This window comes from Alexandromys fortis, unplaced genomic scaffold, assembly GCF_014885135.2.
Source record: "Alexandromys fortis isolate MF-2015 unplaced genomic scaffold, M_Fortis_MF-2015_v1.1 scaffold_284, whole genome shotgun sequence".
In the NCBI taxonomy this organism is placed as follows: Eukaryota; Metazoa; Chordata; class Mammalia; order Rodentia; family Cricetidae; genus Alexandromys; species Alexandromys fortis.
Genome location: NW_026068160.1, coordinates 481,584 through 498,444, shown reverse-complemented (window position 1 = coordinate 498,444; position 16,861 = coordinate 481,584). Strand labels below are relative to the sequence as shown.

The 16,861-nt window shown below is 57.1% G+C and overlaps 2 protein-coding genes across 2 annotated transcripts; both read right to left on the bottom strand.

The window, feature by feature from the left end:
- Positions 1–902: 902 nt before the first annotated feature.
- On the bottom strand, positions 903–5,034 carry Ifi30 (IFI30 lysosomal thiol reductase). Its single transcript, XM_050127588.1, has 7 exons — positions 4,863–5,034; positions 3,314–3,496; positions 3,132–3,206; positions 2,955–3,047; positions 2,188–2,340; positions 1,371–1,424; positions 903–1,162 (listed from the first exon to the last, which is right to left on the bottom strand). Exons 1-7 carry the CDS (start codon positions 4,986–4,988, stop codon positions 1,097–1,099), a joined length of 750 nt encoding a protein of 249 aa, XP_049983545.1. The 5' UTR covers positions 4,989–5,034; the 3' UTR covers positions 903–1,096.
- Positions 5,035–6,887: 1,853 nt separating this feature from the next.
- On the bottom strand, positions 6,888–16,169 carry Pik3r2 (phosphoinositide-3-kinase regulatory subunit 2). The gene is made up of 15 exons (XM_050127587.1): positions 15,022–16,169; positions 13,029–13,721; positions 10,727–10,819; positions 10,556–10,606; positions 10,346–10,477; positions 10,056–10,254; positions 9,726–9,811; positions 9,535–9,643; positions 9,363–9,461; positions 8,980–9,286; positions 8,567–8,709; positions 8,264–8,440; positions 8,005–8,076; positions 7,726–7,896; positions 6,888–7,568 (listed from the first exon to the last, which is right to left on the bottom strand). The coding sequence occupies exons 2-15, from the start codon at positions 13,348–13,350 to the stop codon at positions 7,364–7,366; spliced, it is 2,166 nt and encodes a 721-aa protein (XP_049983544.1). The 5' UTR covers positions 13,351–13,721; positions 15,022–16,169; the 3' UTR covers positions 6,888–7,363.
- Between the last annotated feature and the right edge of the window lie 692 nt (positions 16,170–16,861).

Genomic DNA, 16,861 nt, shown 5'->3' with positions numbered 1-16,861 from the left:
ACAAAATTTTTTTTTTTTTTTTTTTTTTTTTTTTTTTTGGTTTTTCGAGACAGGGTTTCTCTGTAGCTTTGGTGCCGATCCCGGAACTAGCTCTTGTAGACCAGGCTGGCCTCGAACTCACAGAGATCCGCCTGCCTCTGCCTCCTGAGTGCTGGGATTAAAGGCGTGCGCCACCACCGCCAGGCCTAGAAGCAAACTTTATTCCAGGAAAAAAATTAAAAATTAAAGAAATAAATCTCCATGGGGCACAAAAGCTCATCAGCTAGCTGAGAGCACAGCCAGAGATGTGCCTTTCCGACTCCCTTTTACAGCAAAAACCAAGTGTCAGGCATGAACAAAAGAAGTTTTACAATTCCAAGGTAAAACTCAGATACAAATTGTGCTTCTTTATGTTTCCATTAACAGAGTTTTTTAGTTACACTAGTGTTTGTATTTAAGATGTTATTCCCCTGCTCTCCTGATGGTGTTTACCAAAGCTCTGCTTTCCCCTGATACTGCCAGTTTTCTGTAGCAGGGAAGGGTGTGGGACAATGCACAACCAAAAAACCTAAAGTCACGTACACCCCATCATTTAAAGATTAACTCAGCTCACATCATTTGCTGGTGGGAGGGACAGCGTATCTAAAAGCTGACCCTCAGTTTGCAGAGGGCTGCTTCAGCCTTGCAGACAGAGCTATGGGCTGTAAAGCGAAGTAGCCCACTGCTAATAGTTAATCCTTAAGCTGCTGAGAAAGCTGCTGACAGCCTGCGCTCGTTCTCCTAGGCTCACAACCTTATTTCTTTATTTCTACATTCTTATTTCTGGAATCTACATTTCTATATTTTTATTTTTGGACTCTTCACCCTGTCTCAAAAAACAAACAAGCAAACAAAAAACAAATTAAAACTCCAGGACAAATGAATCAATCTAAATTATTTATTCATTGAATTTAAATTTAGCACCATTTGGAAACAAGGCAAGATTCTTGAATACGTGGAGAGCTGTTTGGTGGGACAAGTCTAAGTTTTCTCATGGGTGAGTGAGTGGTATCTCTGAGGGCTGAGGACTTGAGAAGGCTGTGCAGCTGGGCTCTTGTTTTTCTTTCCACAATGACCTTCATTTGTAGCAAACCTTCCTGGGGGGGTCAGCCATGGAGGAGCAGACATCGGGCTTCTCTGCTCCCTAGAAGGGGAATGAAAGGCTAGGAGTCAGGTTTGGGGAGACTCCACCCGCCTCCAGGGTAACTCCACCCCCTCTCTGGGGAAACTCCCCCATGGGGAGACTCCACCCCCAACCCGAGAAGACTCCACCCCCTCCAGGGAAACTCCACACCCTCTCTGGAGAGACTCTGTTCCCCCAGTTGAACCCCACTGATTTGTGACATGCTCACCTGGTACAACTGACAGACAGAGCTCAGGAGCTGACTGGGGTCCTTCAAAGGTTTCTGCAAGCCCCAGAAGACATGGGTAAGCACAGGGATACATGAGCCTGGGAATGCAGCACTAGAGTGCTGAGGCAGGAGGATCACTGATAGTTCCAGGACAAGCTCAGTTGTGCTGAACGAGGTAAGGTAGCTGGTATCAGGCATAAAAACTCTTGTGTGAGCAGAGGCCAGAGCTCAATATGTTTTTTTTTTTCAGATTTATTCATCTATTTCATGTGCCCCGGTGTTTTGCCAGCGTGTCTGTACGCCAATGCTTGTGCTATACCCATGGAGGCCTTAAGAGGGCGTTAGATCCACTGGAACTGGAGTTACAGATGTGGTTGCTGGGAGTAAAACCAGAATCCTCTGCAAGAGCAGCCAGTGCTCTTAACCACTGAACCGTCTCTCTAGCCCCTCATGCAGTGTCTTCCAGTCACGCTCCATCTTGGTTTTTTAAAAATCATCTCACTTGAGCTGGGCGGCAGCTCACGCCTTTAATCCCAGCACTTGGGAGGCAGAGACAGGTGGATCTCTGTGAGTTCGAGACCAGCCTGGTCTACAGAGTGAGTTCCAGGACAGGCTCCAAAGCTACAGAGAAACCCTGTCTCGAAAAAAACAAAAACAAAAACAAAAAAAAAAAACTCACTTATTTTCAATGAGGATGTCTGTATGTGTGAGTGATGATGATGGTGGAAACCGCACTCAGTTCCTCTGGAAGAGCGGGAGCCCCAGGGATCCCAGAGCCTCAATCCCACAGGACACTACTGTCTGCGCAGGCTCTTACCTCATTGACCAGGACCCAGGGCACATACTCATGGGGCGGCTGCAGGGCCTCAGTGAGCTGGGCGTTGGTGTGCATGAGCTGCGTGCCGCGCTCCCCGGTGGCACACTCCATGATGCTGTCTGCTGACACCTCTGGAGCATACACCTGCAGGCACTGTTGGGGGGAGTAGGCTTTGCTCAGTTATCCCTGTTATCTCGCCAACAGTCACAGTGGCCCCAAACAAGTTGCTTCCTCACTGCTCAGAGACGGTTGCTCCAGCCTCAGCAGGCATGGGTGGGGTTCCTGAAACTGAGGCCCCGGTGCTGTTCCCGCCCCCAGGACACCTGCTCCACAGCCTCTGCCCTCTGGTGTCCCATTACCTCGGAGTCTTTGCACATGCTGTCCCTTCTGTTGGGACACCCTTCCTACTCTTTCCCAGTATCTCACCCTCCTGTCCTTCCAAGTGAGCAGGGCTCCAGGCTCCAGGAGGCTGGGATGTCTGGGGGCCAATGGTCCTGAATCACCCTTTTGGGGGTTATTTCTCCTATAATGCCCTGGGAAGTTGGAGCGCCTGGCTTATCTCCTGTCATGATCACTGCTTCTGCACAGTGAAGGTCCCGGGTTCTGTTCACAGACCTAAGGTTTTTCCTTTCAGAGCTGGAAGCTCCCCGGACCAGGTGGAGGCCCTGTGACTCGCTGCCTCCCGCCCCACCCCCCCTACAGCCCCCAGCAGCCCCCGCTGCTCTCTTTCTCCCCTCTTGCTGCTTGCCTCTCCCCCTACAGCTCACCGGCTCGAGTTTCTTCTCCATGTCCTCCATCTCCTCCACACAGACGATGGTTAGCAACGCAGCCTCCTTTTCCAGTTTATCCAGCAGGCAGGCCTGGAGAGGTGGGCAAGGGTGGTCGGTGCAATGTGGCCACTTCCCCAAACACACCCGTTCCCCGCCGCATGGGCTGCAGCTCACCTCCACCTTGTTCAGCCTGCACTCCAGCTCCCCGTGCTGGCACGTGAATTCCCACGTGCCGCTGACATTTCTTTCCTGCAAGGCACCGGCCGATCTTGGTGAGCTCAGGTGCTCAGGCGGCTCCATCCCTCCCCCCACCTCCGTGCACCCCTCTCGCCTTTGTTTCCCCGCTTCCCATGCACCTGCGCGTTCCCGTAGGGCACCAGGGTGATGTTGATGATTTCCATAACCATCAACCAGGTCGGGAACAGATCTCGGACCAGGAAGTACCGACAAGCTCCGCACAGGGACTCATAAAAGAGGCTGACATTGACAGGCGGTGCAGGGGGCAATGGGCGTGGCCCGAGCAAGCACAGATCTTGGGCCTGGAAGGAGAGAGGCGTCCAGAGAGGTGCCGCCCCGGGGCCCCCTCACCTGAGACACTTATGATTTGTTCAGCCTGTGACACTGGGGACCAGACCCAGGGCTGTTTTATGCATGCAAGGCGTGCGGTCTACAGCTGGGCCACGCCCCGGACCTTCTGAGTCTTGCTGGAGTCTACATGGCATTCCGCAATCACAGCTTATCTGCAAAACGGAAACTGGCAAACTCGCAAACTCTCAAACAGTAGGCGCTCAGTAAATGCACCATCCTGACTACATTCGGTAAGTGCTAAGACTTGCATATTTGTAGCTGCGCAAGGTGTTGCATACCTTCAGTCACAGCACTAGGGAGGCAGAGACAGGCGTTCTAGACCAGCCTGGTCTAAATAATGTGTTCCAGGATGGCCAGGCTACACTGGCCCTCCAAAAAGCAAAAACAAAAACAAATCAGAACAACATAAGAAAAAGAAAGTAAAGGAAAAATAAGACATGCATATTTGTAGTTTTTGCTCTCAGTACTGTTTGGTGGCATACACTCTGAAGCCAAAAGCGGCGTTCTCCCTCTCCTCTCCCTCTCCTCTCCCCCCCCCCCCCCTCCTCCTCCTCCTCCTCCTCCTCCTCCTCCTCCTCCTCCTCTTCTTCTTCTTCTTCTTCTTCTTCTTCTTCTTCTTCTTCTTCTTCCTCTCTCTCTCTCTCTCTCTCTCTCTCTCTCTCTCTCTCTCTCTCTCTCTCTCTCTCTCTCTCTCTCTCTCTCTCTCTCTCTCTCTCTCTCACTTTGCGCACCAGAGCTTTTCACCCACGCAGACTCTATTCATTCTTCCTCTCCTGTGACCCAGGAAAACTTCACCCTCTCCGCCCGACTAGACACAGGAGGGAGCTAATGCGAGCAGACTTCCTGTTCCTGGGGAGGGCAGGAGGCGAGTCCGACTCTGAGCAAGGCACTGGGCGTGAGGGGCATGTGTTTGTTCTGTGTCAGAAGCACGCCGCCCTCCCTTCCTCGGTTGGAACGCACACAGTAAGCGACAAGAATTGCGTGAGGGTGGAGGACGGACCAGTGGTTCAACAGGTCTGGAGCAGAAGCCACCCCCCCACGCCCGCCTACTCCTCAGCTCTTGGCTCAGATGTATACTATCCGTGGTTGATAAGTGCTTGGAAGAGGCGGGAAGGTGATAGCTGCGTGTCTCAGACCTGCGATGTGGAAGCAAAACGACTTGGACACGGCCAATCCCCAGATGAGAGGTTTGGGGGGGGGGGATGTCCCTGGGCGCGACCTTGGAGTTCCCCGAATGAGTTCACAGTTCACGGAGTGCGGAGAAGTCGACTGTGTGGACGCCTGACCCTGTCCCCTCCTGCGCGTCGCGGTCCCTACCTTACAGGTGGCCGCAACTTCGGAGGACCCTTGCCGCGGAGATGCCCTGGCTGCTCTGGGGATCTCAAGCGGAAGCAGCAGCAGCAGCAGAAGGGGCAGCAATGGCAGGAGCAGAGACCGAGGCATGGCCGTGGACGAAAAGGCAGAGAGGACTGCTGGCTGGGCCGTGGAGGCGGGAGACTTTAAGCAAGCAGAGGCCCCGCCCCTGAGACCACACCCCCAGGCTCCTTTTACCTCAGGGCCTCCTTTCCTGCAGGCTCCACCCCAGCCCAGAGTTGCGCCCCAAATCACGAGGCCACTCGGCCCTGTCCAGCGTTCCCTCCTCTCGCGGCCAGAAGGTACTGTCACGCCACATGAGGCTTTGGAGCAGGGACGGAAGGGGGAGTCTCCAGACACTGACCGGCTGAGACAGGAGGCAGAGTCCTCGCTTCCCACCATCTAGCTGTGCGCGGGGGGGGGGGGGGGCACCCTCATCACTAATTCCTGCCCCCACTACCCCAGGCCGGCGCAAATCAGCCCCAGCACATCCTCCTACCTCTGCTGACTCCGGCTAGACCTCAGCACAGAAGCCAGCTCAGGCAGGGCAACTTCCCATCTCTAAGGTCCCGGGCTCTGGCTTGGGGTGGGGGACACAAGTGGGGTACTTTCTTCTAGCAACTGTGTGGGCAAAGCCCCCTGGCACTGGAGCGCCTCACGGGGAGGGGGTGCGGATGCGCCTGGATGCCGCCTCTTTCCATCAGCTGCAGTCCCCATTCTGTAAAATGGGTCATGAGTGACAGACACACGACAGGAAGGGCTGAGGTAACCTAGGTTGGGACTGGAACCTCTGCACCAAGTCAAGATGAAAACTGGACACGGGAGACTCTGGAGCAGTGACAGGCCACAGAACACAGCAGCAGGAAATATTCCAGGCCAGGTAGTAACTGAAGCTCCAGGCTGAGGCCGAGGACTCAGGACAGGGTCTGCTCCAGTTCTGGGGAGACCGTAGTTTTCTGTGCAGGAGGCAGCAGTCTGCTGAGGCGACCTGAGTTCCACAGCTGAACTGCTACATACTGAGGGGACCTGCTCTAACCAAGACAGGGCCTTCCAGAACCTCACATTGTTCGGGCATAGACTCCATCCCAAACGTACGCCCAGCCCCTCACTGGGGATTCTCGGCAGGGGCTCCACCCCTGAGCCACGCCCCCAGCCCCTCACTGGGGATTCTAGGCTGGGGCTCCACCCTGAGCCACGCCCCTATCATAGCAACATTTGTTTCCTATTAATGTAAGCTTGTGAGTCTCCTGCCTCAGCTTCCCTGGATCTGGCCTCACAAGGTGGAGTTCTCCTTAAACTACCCAAGATGTAGTCTGGACAATATCTGGAATTATGAGATAAAGGAACCCACAGAGGACTGGGTCAGAGACAGGTTCTGTTGGTTCATTTGTCCTAGCTGAGCCCAAAGATGCTCCTGGACAGTCTGGGGCAGGTTGTGCGGTAGGGGCGGGGGTGGGGGGTGTGTGGGAGCACTCAGCAAAGTACTCCTGGGCTTAGTCTCAATGCGTTCTGCCCCAGGACAGGGCTATTACGGTTTTATTTTTGCTAATGACGACAGGCAGGCCCTAGGGACTTGTTCAACAGGTGCACAGAGGTCCAGAGCATGGCCTCACCTCATCACTCAGGGAGACGAGGGACATGAGACACCCTTGCAGATGGCCCGAGAGGTTGACACCTCTCTTCCCGACAAGGAAGTTGTGGATTGTGTGGGTGTGACTGGCACGGCACAGCCAGCTTCTGCTTGCTTGAGCACTGTCAGAGCTCTGGGTGAGGCCTGCAGCCTGGATCAGGGGCTTTGAGATGCTGTGCTGTGTGACCCTGGACGAAGCCTTGACCTCTCTGGTGTTGAGGGTTGGGATGGAGTAAAGGGTGCACTGTTTAGTGTCTGGGAATCAGAATGGTAGGTGCGAACAGCGTGAGCCCAGGCAGGCCACAGTCTGTGGCTCACGACAGGAGTCGAGAATTCCAGTCTCCAAAGACACTCAGCCGACAGGTACAATGTTTCATATTCGTATCAATAAACGTACCGTACAAAACCCGTTCCCCGTCAGCCCTGGGCAGGTATGGGGTCCAAGGGCAGTGACACCCAGGGTCCTTGTCTCAAAGAGGAGGAGATTGCACAGTTGGAGAACAGCGCGGGGGGCCTGGGCAGGGCCGGGCAGTTGAGTTCTAATTCTGCCTTCTGGAAGGAGAACTTTGCAGCTGTGGGGTAATCCCCTGCCGCTGGTTTCACTTCGACCTTTAGAGGGGAAGTTGGGGTCTGTGGGGCGGGTCCCGCCCGGCCCCGAGTGTCCAGGCTAAATTCCTGGAAACAGCCCAGCGCAGTTCCTTCCTGCCCTGGCCCCGGGGATATGGCTTGAAAATCTCGGGGCACCCAGGTGGAGGCCCCGCAGCCTCTGTAAACACGGCAGTGCGGCTGAGAGGGACAGGGCGAAGACAGGGCAGGCGAGTGGAGTGGGGGTTTCTCAGCGGGCCGTAGGCGGGCCAGGCCCGGGTGCGCGCACCGGGTGCGCAAGGGTGACGGTGAGTGCGTCGTTGTGCTGCACAAGCGACGCGTGCTGGTAGTGCAGCACCAGCTCCTTCAGGGACGCATACAGGTTGTAGGGTTCCGCGAAGCCGAAGCCTGTGGCCGTGCGGTAGATGACGCAGTGCTTGGTATCGCCGTCCACCCTGCGGGCCCAGACAGCAGCTTAGAGGGGAGGTTATGCTGGCTCTCCAGCCCCATCTGCCTCCATCCCCTCCTGGCTGGGTAGGCAGGGCCCAGAGCACACTGGTGCTCAATGCACTCTCAGGGAACACCCCACCCGGACCCCAGCCAGGCACTCACACCACGGAGCATGCGTAACAGCCACGCTGGCTGCTCTCCCGGATGAGGAAGGTCCCGTCCCTTTTGCCACTCAGCATCTCCTCTGCCTGTGTGCGGTTGATCTTGCCCACGTACCACGTGCGTTCCTCGTGGTGGGGGAGGGTGTCCTCATCCTCCATCAGTGAATACTGGCTGTGTGGTGAAGCAGGGAAGGGGCCCTGGTCACTCACCTACCACTGCCCAGCACACATGCCCTCCCCTTGATGAAGTCCTCCTTGCCCCTTACGGGGCATCACTCACTCCTCAGTCTCGTTCTTGATTCCCAGCCACTCGTTGATCTTCCTCTGTCGGGCACCTTTCTGGGTGAGCCACCTGACAGGGAAGCGGTAGGTGAGCGTGTGAAGGGAAACTGAGGTGAGCTTGTGGATTCTCACTGCAGTACCTCTGGCTGCCGTAGGGGGCGTCAGGAACCCGTGGCTTCCCCAGCACAGGAGGGGAGGGGACAGCAATGGTGGGCACAGGGCAGCGCTTGCAGGAGTGGGAGCGTGGTGCCACTCACACAAGGTACTGGTCCCGGATCTTGCGTAGCTGCATGAGATCGGGTTTGAGGCTGTTCATGCGCTTGTCGATCTCTCGGTTGTCCGAGGCCTGTGCTCGCAGGTCCTGTTCCAGCTTCGTGCGACTCTCATGGATCTCCGCAATGCGAGACTTGAGTCGCTCTGAGTTCAGCAAGATCCTGAGGGGAGGGGCGTGGCAAACTCCTACACTTCCTCCAAAGCCCATTTCCACACATCACCAACCTCCTTCATCGACCCTCCTCTCCCCCCTTCACCGTGTCCCCGGAGTGGGCAGACTCACGCACCTCTGCATCTCCTTCTCATTGCCCTCACGCCGGAAGCGCTCCAAATACTCCTTGCTGCACTTTTCCTGCGTCTGGCCCTGTTCTTCGAAGATCTTGATGGTCTCATTGAAGGCCTCTATGGCTGTGCGCTTCATCTGAAGCTCCTGCGGATAGGGTCGGCCTCAGTAATCCCAGAACTCCCTGGAAGGCCCTCAGTGGTAGTGGAGGAGGATTTTGCTCCGTCTCTTCCACAGTGAGAACAGTATCCTAGTGCTGGCCACCCAATCAACTCCTTCCTACTCAGCCTCCACACTCTTCTCTAAACCCATCCTTCATGTCCTTTTCTGATAACTCTGAGCACCACTGGGACAGAATGGCGTCCAGCATGGGGCAGCAATGGAGCACCCCGGTCCCCCGTGTGCAGAGCCAGGTACCTGGGAAGTTCGTGTGTATTCCTCATACAGCTGGTCGTACTCGCGGCTCTTGTCCTGGTACTGCTGGTGGTAGACTTTGAGCTGCGCGCCCACAGCCTCCACGCTGTCCTCCTTCACCACCTGGTCCTGCTGGTACTTGGACACAGGGTAGAGCAGGCGCGTGTCCAGCTTGGCGTTATACTGGGCCAGCGACTCGTGGCGGTAGTGAGAGATGAGCTCTACCACGGAGCAGAAGGTGAGGGGCTCCGAGAAGCCGTAGTGACCATCCCGGTGGAAGACTTTGATCAGCTTGTTGTTCCCGCCTTTCCTGCATGCGGGGGTGTGGTCAGCATCATAGGAGGCCCCAAAGCCCTGGGCCCCCACTGCCTGGGCCCCAGCCCCACCTGAGGGTGAGCGTGTACTCTCCTTGGATCTTGCTGGATGCATCCCGGACCAAGAAGGTGCCATCAGGCGTGTCCCGGAGCCTCTCATTCACCTCTTCCCTGAGGGGGACATGGGCATGGAACCACTGACCCTTACTGTCCACCCCCTCTTCCACCACTGCAGCAAAACTACCTGGAGATGTCTCCCCAGTACCACTCTGCATCCTGAAGCGACGGTGGGTTTCCTCCGTTGGCCAGGGCTGTGGGGGCCGGCTTGGCCTTAGAGGGCTTGGGTGGCAGTGCTGGGGACAGTGAAACATGCATGCGTTACACACCAAGTACACATGGAATCGGGAACAGAGGCTGGGGTGAGAGCACGGTCACCTGGGGGGGCAGCATCCTGCTCGTCCACGTGTTCCTGCAGCAGCCTCCCCAACAGCAGCCCTGGGAAGTCAGGCCCAAGCTCACTCCTAGGGGACAAGTGGGGCATCAAGGCCTAGAGTTACAGCTGTGACACACGCTCCCACGTGTGCACAATCGTGGGATGGCAGATGCAGAGGGTAGCAGCTGCAGTGTGGGAAGTCGCTCGCAGTACCCCCACTCTAGCCCCCAGGTGCTGCAGCCGACTGTCCCCACAAAGGGGTTCTTCTTGGCCCCTCCCACCCAGCTGGTGTCACACCCACAGCTCTGACCACTCCCACCAAGCCCACTCACCCATCAATGTCACTCCCTGGCGGAGGTGTACGCAGTAACAGTGGCCCAAAGGCGCTAGCGAGAGAGTGGATGGCTGCGGCCTGTGCGGGAGCTCTGCGGGCCACACGGCCCAGGTGCTGCAGCAGGAACCGCAGCGTGAGTGCCTGGTGCAGCGGTAGTGTTGGGGGTTCCAGCACCGGCCCCACGGGCCCTGCAGCCTCTGCAGGCAGAGAGCCGGCCAGGGATGGTCAGCCAGGCCAGTGACTACCCACCTACCCACTACTGGTCCCCACATCCCTCCTGGGTTGTACCCTGCAGTGCCCGGTGCGCCTCTGCCGCAGCCTCAGGAGTCACAACAGCTGTAGGCAATGCCAGCAGGAAGCCCTTCACGGCATCACACAAGGTGGTGCGGTCCCACTGCTCCACGTCACTCAAGGACCAGTCTGCAGGCAAGGACAAGGTGTCACGGTCCAGCCTGGGCATACACCCGCTCTTCCCCAGAAGCAAGCACAAGTTCTCACCTGTCCGAGGTGCAGGCAGCTCTGGTCTACTGTAGCACTCACTGTCCAGCCCTGAGGGAAGGGGACCCATGAGACCCAGGCCATCGCCCCACTGGTCACCACCCCTTCCCATGCAGAGACCAGGATGGCCCTGGATGGGAATGCTGGGGCCACAGTCGGCCTGGACCTCACCTGCTTGCTCAACGGCCTCTATCAGCTTGACCAGAATGGGCGGAGCAGGCTCAGGTGGGGAGAACTGCTCTGCCAGGTCTGCCAGTGCAACACCTGGAAGGGGAACAGGACATGAGCCCATGCCCGCTATGCCTGTTGGCCTCAGTGTGGGTGGCTGCAGGTGGAGGCTTGGGAACCTGGGGCTACAAGGAGGGCTCCATTAGTGGGAAATGACTTCTCAAGTTACCACAAGGAATTACAAGACCAGGAACGGTGCCCCCCCCCCCCCAAAAAAAAGAGCAAGGTGTGGGAGTAGACACCAGCACTCAGGCGGCGAAGGCGGGATAGCTTGTTCCTAGCCAGTCTGGGCTGCAGAGAACCTTTCTCCAAAACCAAGAAGGTTGTGGTAGAGCCAGTTTCTGTAGTAGGCTGGAAAAGAGAAGCCAGACCAGCCTTTTCTGCCACTTTAAATGCCTGATCTTGGGGCTGGAGAGATGGCTCAGTGGTTAAGAGCATTGCCTGCTCTTCCAAAGGTCCTGAGCTCAATTCCCAGCAACCACATGGTGGCTCACAACCATCTGTAAAGAGGTCTGGCGCCCTCTTCTGGCCTTCAGGCATACAGACAGAATATTGTATACATAATAAATAAATAAATAAATAAATAAATAAATAAATAAATAAATAAATGCCTGGTCTCTAAAAGCTTCTATGGTTGGACCCATGTGGTTTCACGGTGGGTTGTGACAGCCACTGAAACTCTGCTGTGACCCACTGTGTAACCCTGAGCACAGGGCTAACCCTCTCTGGGTTTAAACCTTGAAATAGCCAAACGATAGTAACTTTTTTGTTTTAGGTTTTATTTTTGAGACCCACAGAGATACGCCCAGCTCTGGCTCCTGGAGTGCTGGATGTGGGGGCATGGCCAGTAGTCTGACTCTTTCTCCTGCTTTGGAGGAGGGTCCTACTACGTAGCCCACGTGGGCCTCAAACCCGCAGCAATTTTCTTGTCTGGGTCTCCCCAGTGATGGAACGGCAGGCACCCCACACCTGGCTTCCTACCTTCTCCCACCCCAACCAAGCTGGGCCTCCCAGCCCAGCCCCCTCCCAGTAGCCTGGTTCCCTGCGGGGCCTTTTGTGTACAGGTGTCCCGCCTCGGCAAGGCTCTACCTGCCCCTACCATCTCAGTCGGCTCTGGCTCTCGGCAGGGACGCTCTGGCACGCAGCAGAGGCAAGCCAGGGCCTGCGGGGCCTTTCTGAGAGGAGCTGGCCCAGCTCTATGGAAAATGAAAAAAAGAACAAACTCCCCAAAGCAGCAGGCAGGAGGCTGGAGAGGAGGGGGGCAGCACCCCGCCTGCGGTGCAGGGGAGGAGGGGAGCAGCAGCTCTAGACCCCAATGCCAAACAGGGAGGCCCCGTGGGTAAAGGCCTTACCCTCTGGGAGATGCAGAGGAACGCTGAGGGAGCTGGCTGACCATTTCCAGGTGGTTCTTCAGGGTCTTTGCTGGGAGGGAAACTGAGGCTGCAGAGAGCCAACCTCAGCCCTGAAGGTTTGAGGGTGAGGTGGGGCATGTGAGGTGGCTGGACCTTGGCCAGCTGGGGAGGGAGGCGGCTGTTACTGGGGCAGCCACAGGCTCTGGCTGCAAGCCCAGATGGGCTGGGGCCCTGCGGCTCTCAGGGCCAGGCCTGGGCTCTGGGGACACCAGATGCTGCATGGCCCGAGCCAACCTCCCAGGCCTCAGCTGTGCTGCAGATCCACCCCAAGTAAGGGCTCCAGCCAAACACTATCTGCACTGGACACAAGTTCTCCAAAAGTAGCCCCAGAACACTCTATGATCCTCCTGCCTCAGTCTCCCCAATGCTAGGATTCCTGGCATGTGCAACCATGTCTGGCTGCCTGAGTGTCTTCAACAGGCTTGTGGGGTCCTTGTTTCCCACTGTTCCACGCCCCGAATGGACTTCTCTGGGAGTATGGCTGCTTTTGAGTCTGAGCAAAAGCAGGGTTAGCGGCGCCCATGGAGGACACTGCTCCTTCAGAACGCCCGCCTGCCCTTCTCACGGCCCCTTCTTCGCTCCCTGAACCTGCCACAGGGCTTTTGCACTAGGTGTGCACATTGCCCCGAGGGCCCCCACCCTCAGCAACTCACCACCTGCTCACCAGGGTGACACATTCTCACTTCCTGAACAAGAAACCTGACCAGGACCTGTCTCCAGGGCTGAACTCAGACAGCAGTGTTCTAATGGAGGTTCTCCGCAAATAACCGCACGGCTTCCCCCAGTTCACCAGAGACTTGTAGACAGACTCCCGTTCCAAGGTGTCTGCTCACCTGACTCGGAGGGCCCATCCAAGGGCCTGGCAGGCAATGGACGGGGGCCTCGTGGGCGAGGTCCTGGTCGAGCCAGAGCGACAGGTCCTAGGAACTCCACATATGTTCCAGGGAAGTCCCCTCGCTGCCGGGTACGCTCATTGAAGCCAGGCATCCAGCCCACGTTGTGTGGGCAGCGCTCCCCTCCATCCACCACGCCCAGGGCTTGTAGGGCCCCCCGGCTCACCACCAGTAGGTCTCCAGGCAATAGCTCCAGGTCCTCGGGCCGCTCCCGGCGGAATGGGTACACAGCCCTGTACTGGAAGCCCTCAGCGCCCGCCATAGCTGGGCCTGGTGGGGTCTGGACAGTCACGTGGCTCCCGGAGGCTCCCAGGGCCCCATGGGCTGGGGCAGCCGGTGTGGTAGGCTCACAAGACCTCTACTTCAGAAGTCACAGGCGGCCTTGGGGCCGCTCATGCCTCGTCACTTGTCACAGAGTCCACCATTTAGTCACCTGCGCAAGGCTGTCTTTGGTGTTTTCTCAGATCACTCAGCTTGTGTCCCCCATGAGATGGCCAGGCTGGGGCAGGCAGATCACGCTGTCATGAGCTGAGCCGTGGGTGCCCAAGCTTGCTAGCTCTTCAGGGTATGTCTGACACCAGATGAGGAAACCCAGGCCACAGGCTGCTACCATGCTCAGCCAGGGATGCCAGCCTAGAGGACATGGACGAGGCGGAGTAAGCCCTGCCAGAAAGCCCCAGCGACCTTGGGCTGGCTCTGCTCCACTCCGAGTACCAGTTTCGCCATATGTACAGGGTACACTAACAGGCGTCCTTCAGGGTTGCTGGGAGCTGAATGCTTCTCTGGCCCGCTAGGGATGGGGAAACAGGTTTGGAGCTCTCTGGAAGACTCCATTGGTCAGAAGGTAGCTAGGGTTAAACCACACATGTACCCAAGCTCAAGATAAAGGTAGCGATAAAGGTATTGACCGCGTGGCCTCTTAGACTCGGTGTAGGAATGGTGCCCTGGGGGCTAATGAGGAAATCTGGGGGACCCCAAGAAGGGGTTGAGCCAGTAGAGCAGTGGACAAGGCCTAGCAGAGCTGAGGCCTGGGTGGGTGTCCAAGGAAGCAGAAGCCCCAGTTCCTTGCAGGGGAGGGATAACAGGGTGCAAGGGTGTCCCAGCTTGCCTTAGTCTGGGGCCCTCTAGTGCTGCAAGAGAGGGGAGGTGTCAAGAACCATGGGCACCTTACTGCCTGCCACAGTAGGATGGGGACAGGAGCTGGACACCACCATGGTGGGTTGCAGGGTGGTGATGCTCCCCAGCTGTCCTAGAATGAATCCCCATTCCAGCCCGCAGTTCGGTCCTCTGTGCATTCTCCTGGGGGGCTGAGGGTGACAGGTCCTCGTATGGGGAAAACGCAGTCCATGGACAAACTAATCCCTGCAAAGGCCTGCTGGTGGAAGTCGCCTGTCTAGGATGCACAGTGGCTCTCAGAACAGCACCATCCAACAGGCACCTTTCGTGCCAAGTGGAGGGTCTGGGCATCATCCCCAGATCTTGGGGACCAGGGGTAGGTGTTCAGGGTTTCATGGGCCCCTTGTAGCCTGCATGCTATATAGGTAGGGAAACTGAGGGTCGGAGAGGCCTCTCCTAAGGGAGCCTCCCGTCCGCCCCCGCGCCGTGCACGTCTGCACACGCGGAGGGGGGGAGTGTACCGCGGAACCCCTAATGCAAAAGGTGGGGCCCAGGGTGTACGCATACTCTGCGCCCTCACGAACAAGAGCGGCTAGATCCTCGTGCACCCCGAAGCCCCCCCCGCCCCGACACCGGAAGTGGCCGGACCCCGGGTCGTGCCCCGAAGTTCCCCCCCCCGCCCCGCTGCGGGCGGGGACCTCCCGGCCTTGGAGACACCGTCTCCGTACAGCAGACTACACCGCTCCACTTTCAGTTCGGAACCCGGTTTCACGCGCCCCCCACGCTCCTCGTGTCCCCGCTGCCGCCATCGACTCACCCAGTCACGGCCGCCGTCGCTACCACCGCCGCCGCAGCCGCGGGATCCCTGCGTCAGCCGCCGTCGCCGCGGTTCCAAGCCGCCGGGCCCGCCCCCCGGGCGGAAATAGCCGAGCGCATTCGGGCCGGGAGGGCAGTCCTCCCCTCCCACCCCTTACCGAGGTGGAGCCCGAACACCGAGGCACGCGGGTATGCTTCCGGAAACAGCCGAACGTACTCCCGCGGGAATGGTCGGCTGCCGTTTGCCACGAGACAGCCGAGGGTGGCCGGAAACGGCCGAGAGCGACCGAGTCGGGAGAGCGTTCGAGGGGCTGCGGGGCTAGTAGGGAGGCTTTCGAGGGGGATACGGAAACATTCGAAAGTAAGAGGATCCCGAGAACAACCAGGCGCAGCCCGGCGGGGACAGCGAGCGCTCGCTCCGAAGCCGGAGGGCCGGACTCAGTCCAGAGACACCTGAGCCGTTCCGAAGAGCCGAACTATGACAGCGGGTTTGTTTTTTACGAAGTTGTGAAGCTGCAACACCGCGGAGCGTATCTGGAAAGAACCGAACGACCTCAAATACAAGTCTAGGGAGTTGACACTCGGGGGATACCGACGGCTTCCGGAAGGTGCCGAAGCAGTTCGGGTCTACCGGACGAGTTAGGCGGACGATGGAAGGAGTGAAAGGCGAAGGCGCTCTCATGGCAACCCTCGGCGTCCGGAAACAGCCGAAGAGTCTGCAGCCCAACACACGCGAGAACGCCGTGGCCCAAAGCCCGGAAGCACGGTTGTTTCCGGAAATAGCGACAGGCGCTGGCAGTTGGCTTGGCTAAGAGCGATTATTTGCAGGAGCACCGGAAGTAGCCGAGCTTGTTCGCCTTATTTCGGAGGGAGTACTTTACTTGCTCAGCCCAAAGACCAGGGTAGAAAATAGAGGCAGGGGGTTGCAGCGAGGTTTCAGCGGTTAGGTGCTCGCTGCTCTTTCAAAGTACCCGGTCTCAGTTCCTTACACCCAAGTAAATACCAGCCGCTTGTAATTGGAGGACCCGACGCCCTCTTCTGGTGTTTCTGGGACTGGGATTTGCACGCAAATGGTGCACATATAAATTAAATATACCTTAAGAGAAAATATAGACAGATGAACTTACTTGCTAATTGAACAATTAAATTACATTTTTTGGAAATGGTCTCACTGTGTAGACTGCTAGAATTAGAGGCGAATGCTGCCACGCTGTTTGTTTTTATTTTTAAACTTTTTGTTATGTTTTGTTTTCTGAGACAGGGCTTATCTCTAGCTCTGGCTGTCCTGAAACTCGCCCTGTAGACCAGGCTGGCTTCGAACTCACAGAGATCCTCCTGCCTCTGCTGGGATTAAAGGCGTGCGCCACCACCGCCCGGCTTTTTTTGGATTTTTCGAGACAGGGTTTCTCCGTAGCTTTTGGTTCCTGTCCTGGAACTAGCTCTTGTAGACCAGGCTGGCCTTGAACTCACAGAGATCCACCTGCCTCTGCGTCCCGAGTGCTGGGATTAAAGGTGTTTTCTTTTGTTCTCATTTTTATCCTGTGCCTGGGCGTTTTGCTTGCACGTGTGTCTGCACCACGAGTACCTGGTGCGAGTGGAAGTAAGAAGAGGACATCAGTTACCCCGGAACTGGACAACAGTGGCTAGTTGTGAGCCACCATGTGGGTGATCAAACCGTGTCCTCTGGAAGAGCAAGCCATGTGCTTTTAACCACCCAGCTACCCACTGCTTCAGCTCTTACCTTCTGAGGCAGTCTTGTTCTGAGCCCAGGTGCATTTGAGCCCTGACCCTCATGCTCAGTCACCCGTTTTACAGGTCCATACTGTCATACCTGGAAACAC

What these genes read in the sequence shown, in the direction of transcription:
- Ifi30 (XM_050127588.1), bottom strand. Translation starts at nt 4,988, where the DNA reads ATGCCTCGGTCTCTGCTCCTGCCATTGCTGCCCCTTCTGCTGCTGCTG. An exon ending in CCTGGGTCCTGGTCAATGAG is followed by an intron (nt 1,425 to 2,187) that starts GTAAGAGCCTGC and finishes TGGGGCTTGCAG; the next exon opens with AAACCTTTGAAGGACCCCAG. An exon ending in CTGTCTGTCAGTTGTACCAG is followed by an intron (nt 1,163 to 1,370) that starts GTGAGCATGTCA and finishes TTCCCCTTCTAG; the next exon opens with GGAGCAGAGAAGCCCGATGT.
- Pik3r2 (XM_050127587.1), bottom strand. Translation starts at nt 13,350, where the DNA reads ATGGCGGGCGCTGAGGGCTTCCAGTACAGGGCTGTGTACCCATTCCGC. An exon ending in GGCGCACCGGGCACTGCAGG is followed by an intron (nt 10,255 to 10,345) that starts GTACAACCCAGG and finishes CTCTGCCTGCAG; the next exon opens with AGGCTGCAGGGCCCGTGGGG. An exon ending in AATACACACGAACTTCCCAG is followed by an intron (nt 8,710 to 8,979) that starts GTACCTGGCTCT and finishes CCCTATCCGCAG; the next exon opens with GAGCTTCAGATGAAGCGCAC.